Below are 5,131 nucleotides of genomic sequence, written 5' to 3'. Positions count from 1 at the left end.
TACTGCACCACTGCCTCGCCCCCTGTTCTGTTCTGTTCTATTCTATTATATTCTGTTTTGTTCTATTGGGTTCTGTTCCATTCTACTCTGCTCTGTTCTATTATATTCTGGTTTATTCTATTCTGTTCTGTACTGTTCTTCTCTGTTCTATTCTAATTTGTTCAATTCTATTCTATCCTGTTCTGTTTTATTCTATTTTATTCTATTCTGTTCTTTACTGTTCTACTCTGTTCTATTCTATTCTTTCTATTTTTTTCCATTCTATTCTATCCTGTTCTGTTTTGTTCCATTCTGTTGTGTTCTATTGTGTTCTGTTGTGTTCTATTTTGTTCTATTCTATTCCATTCTATTCTGTTTTGTTCTATTCTATTCTGTTGTATTATATTCTGTTCTAGTCTATTTTATTCTGTTCTAATCTATTCTATAATGTCATTTTCTATTTTATTTTGTTTTTTCTATTCTGTTCTGTACTGTTCTATTCTGTTCTATTCTATTCTACTCTATCCTGTTCTGTTAAATTCTGTTCTATTCTATTCTATTCTGTTGTGTTCTGATCTATTCTATTCTGTTTTATTCTATTATGTTATATCCTGTTCTATTATATTCTGTTCTGTTTCTGTTCTATTCTATTCTATTCTATTCTATTCTATTCTATTCTATTCTATTCTATTCTAGTGAGTTTCAAATTAAATTAAATGTAATCTTTAAATCATTTTTAAATCACGTTTTATTTGATAATAATATATGTAAAATTCAAAGTAAACTTAATGCTGTATTGAGGTAGAACAGTATGAAATATTACTTAAAATTAAAAACACCTCAATGCTTTTTTCAAAATTAAGTAAAAATATTTACATTTATACATTACATTTATTTATAATGCTTTGTTTTGCAATACTGATTAACTGAATTGCTTTTATGTGTTTATTTTATTTCATTAGTTTTTATAACATTTTAATTATTTTAGATAACTTTTTTAAAAGTTAAGTCAATTTAATTTAAAGTTTATTTTTATTCTTACACACACACACACACACACACACACACACACACACACACACACATATATATATATATATATATATATATATATATATATATATATATATATATATATATATATATATATATATATATATATATTAGAATTAATAATTTAATAATTGTAATTGAAAAATTGTGTTTTTTTTTAATTAATATTTTTCATTTATTTATGTATTTTCGATTACATTCATATTCGCACAGAGTAAATATATTTCAATTTTAAAAACTATGATGTATAGCTTTTTGGCACAGGCACAGATCCAGCCGATGGCGCGTTCGCGTTGAGCGCTGCATTGTAAATAAAGTTTTCCGGTTTTGAAGCGCGTCCTTTTCCGTTGCCATCATGGCGGAGTACGATCTGACCACCAAAATCGCCCACTTTCTGGACAGGCATCTCGTTTTCCCACTGCTGGAATTCCTTTCAGTTAAAGAGGTACGTGTGTAATTTACGTTGCTGTTTGAAACTGTGCTATAGCGCTTTTTGTTTGTTCAAAGAGACTCATTTATGACCACGTGCGCGCGGTACGGGAGTCGCAATGGTGATGCCGCACCGGTAACTTCAGTGTTTAAATGGTATAATCACGATTTAAGCAGTTAAAATAACAAACAAGTGCTTACAGACACAACAAACTGAATACGAGTCACATTCATCACGAATAGATTATAACAAACTCGTATTTCAGTTGTTGGTTAACGTTAGTTATTTGTGAGTTGTGGGCTAAAAAGCTAGCAAGCTGCCTACCTAGCACTGCAAGCTTCGAGAGAGACTGTTTAAGGGCACCTAACCGACTGTAATGCCACTTTGGCTTGGCTTGTCACTCTTTAGCATGCTCTGCGGTTGTTTACTACTCTCGCATGCTGTCTGTTGTACGTAATTGAACGTCGTAAGTTTGATTTTGTGGTATTTTGTTCATCGAGTGTTGACAGCTAACTCCAGCTAGCACTGATGATGTTTTGTTGAAAATGAAAGCACTCTAACATTCGAAGCTATTGTTTCAGAAAAATGTACGTTTGTGAAGATACAGTGTTACTTTAAAGCTATCACAGTTCCTTAAATGTTATATTGACCAAAATAACATATAAGTTGCAGCCTAAAACATTATTGCATTTAATGAAACGAAATAAAGTGAACTTTTATACACACAAACGGATAAAAGACAAAAAAGACTTTTCACTACAATAATATGTGTTCTGCTTAACCGAAAAGATCGATCATTTACAAAAGACATTCACCAAAGAGCTATTTGCGTAAAATGCATATGTAAACCAAGATTTTTTATGATCTCTATCATTTAACTTTTACTGTGTTGTTATAGAGAAAACATTTTCCAAATCTTGGATCTTATTCTTGAAAGGAAAAATGACCAATAAAAAGCACCAAAAGCGGCACATATTAATACTAATTAGGCTGTTGTTGTTATCCATAAATTTTCAAAGTATTTTTTTTACAGGAGAAGCTAAAAAAATGTGACTGCCCGGCATTGTTGTTATTACTATTATTATGTTTGTTTATTTATTTTTATTATTCAAAAGGGCAAATTCTGTGACTGAGGAAAGTTTAATGTGTTGGCCAGTTTGTTATTTGCCTAATAAATTACAATGGGCTATTACAATTTCCCCCAGTGATATATCATAAAGTAGCCTCTTTATACTTCTTTATTTTAAATCTTTAGAAATTTTTTTTGGTACATAAAAAAGTGAGACCATCCGACAAGCTCATTCAGCAAAAAATATGCTTAAAATCTCACTAAATGCAGTATTTAAACCTCATAATTAAATAGAAAATGAGGTAAATAACTGCAAAAATGTCCACTTTTTGAGAAAAAAAGAACCAGCACGGGCCTGCATGTACAGTTGAAGTCAGAATTATTAGCCCCCCCTGTTTATTTTTCCCCAATTTTTGTTTAACGAAGAGCAGATTTTTTTTTCAACATTTCTAAACATAATAGTTTTAATAACTCATTTATTTTAACTTTGCCATGATGACAGTAAATAATATTTTACCAGATATTTTTCAAGAGACTTCTATACAGCTTAAAGTGACATTTAAAGGCTTAACTAGGTTAATTAGGTTACCTAGGCATGTTAGGATAGTTAGGCAGGTTATTGTTTAATGGTGGTTTGTTCTGTAGAAAAAAGAGTTCTGTAATAATTGTTCTGTAGTTAGAAAAAGATATAGCTTAAAGGGGCTAGTAATTTTGACCTTAAAATGTTTTTTTAAAAATAAAAACTGCTTTTATTCTAGCTGAAATCAAACAAAGGGGGGCTAATAGTTCTGACCGTAATTGTATATGTATTTTTAAAAGTACAGGTCAGATTAAAAAGATAGTCCACCAAAAAATACAAATTTACTCACAACCACATGGTTCCAAACCTCTGAGTTATTTTTTTTTCTGTTGAACACAAACTATATAATATATAAAATAATAATAATTATATTTTAGGAAAAAATACCATAGATGTCAATAGTTACTAGTTTCCAACATTTATTCAGAAGAAGCTAAAACAGGTTTGTGACAAGTAAAATTATGTTAATGATGACAGAATTTTCATTTTTAGGTCCCGCAATGCGTTTAATTTTCTCTCACACTGACACACACACACACACACACACACACACACACACACACACACACACACACACACACACATATGAGTAGACAAACAGGTGTTGATCAATTTTTCCTGCCAGTCAAAACCTACAAGTAGAAAAAGTCAAATATTTTTGATAAACTTATTAAAGTATTCTCATATTCTTCGTGAATGTGCTTATCTTGTTTCTATTATCATTTTCTAGATCTACAATGAGCACGAGCTCCTCCATGGAAAGCTGGATCTCCTCAGTGACACCAACATGGTGGACTTTGCCATGGATGTATACAGGAATTTATTTCCTGACAAAGAAATACCCAACTGTAAGTGTTTTTACTTTTAATTGAAGCTTAATGTGATATGACTATGAGATTGTTAGTATTATTACTTATTTATATGTCTTCTTTGCAGCTCTTCGAGAGAAGAGAACTACAGTAGTGGCTCAACTCAAACAACTCCAATCTGAAACGGAGCCAATTGTGAAGGTGTTTGAGGACCCAGAGACCACGAGGCAAATGCAGTCCACGAGGTAAATATTGAAATGACACGTACACAAACAGCTGATTTACATGAGTAAATTGCTATAGCCTGAAAGCAAAAATATTTTTATCAAAATTAGAGGAAATTGTTGTATTGTTTTTGTCATATTATTATTACTTCTTGTTATTAACATAAATCATTCATACATTTTCTTTTCGGCTTAGTCCCTTTATTAATCCAGGGTCGCCACAGCGGAATGAACCGCCAACTTATTTAGCACGTTTTTACGCAGAGGATACCCTTCCAGCCGCAACCCATCTCTGGAAAACATCCACACACACTCATTCACACTCGTACACTCCGGACAATTTAGCTTACCCAATTCACCTGTACAACATGTTTTTAGACTGTGGGGGAAACCTGAGCACCCGGAGGATACCCAGGCGAATGCAGGGAGAACATGCAAACTCCACACAGAAACGCCAACTGACCCAGCCGAGGCTCGAACCAGCGACCTTCTTGCTGTGAGGCGACAGTACTACCTAATGCGCCACTGCGTCCCCTGACATAAATCATTAATAAAAGAATTTTTTATTTAATGCTAATTATGTAATTATATTTAATAATTATCTTACTTAATGTTATAGCATAATCTGTTTAATGAACAATGTATTATTGCCTTGTATGCATTTTTTTATTTATATAATTTATATTAATTTAATTGATGTAATTGCCACAAATTGAATACATTATGATTGATGATTATTATTATTTTAGAATTGACATTATTCAGTAATAAATGATTTAATAATAAACAATTTAATAATAAATAAATGTATTGGTAAATGAGAATTCTGTAGTTTTATTTAATAAATATTCCTTTTTATGTTATAAGATAATAAATTTTTTGAATAATATATTGCTTTGTAAGCATTTTATTTAATTGTATTGATTTAAATTGTTATTGTCACAATTATGAATTCTGATTAAAAAAATTATAATAAAAATTATTATT

At 30.9% G+C, this 5,131-nt stretch overlaps 1 protein-coding gene across 1 annotated transcript in view; it reads left to right on the top strand.

The window, feature by feature from the left end:
- The first annotated feature begins 1,371 nt into the window (after positions 1-1,371).
- eif3ea (eukaryotic translation initiation factor 3, subunit E, a) overlaps positions 1,372-5,131 on the top strand; it is a 74,172-nt gene continuing 70,412 nt past the window's right edge. The window contains 3 exon segments of the mRNA NM_200839.1: positions 1,372-1,477; positions 3,842-3,959; positions 4,048-4,165. Of these exon segments, the coding sequence (NP_957133.1) occupies positions 1,388-1,477; positions 3,842-3,959; positions 4,048-4,165 (326 nt within the window). The 5' untranslated portion in view covers positions 1,372-1,387.

This window comes from Danio rerio, chromosome 16 (genome assembly GCF_049306965.1).
Source record: "Danio rerio strain Tuebingen ecotype United States chromosome 16, GRCz12tu, whole genome shotgun sequence".
NCBI classification, from domain to species: domain Eukaryota; kingdom Metazoa; phylum Chordata; class Actinopteri; order Cypriniformes; family Danionidae; genus Danio; species Danio rerio.
This window is presented reverse-complemented; position numbering and strand designations above follow the sequence as displayed.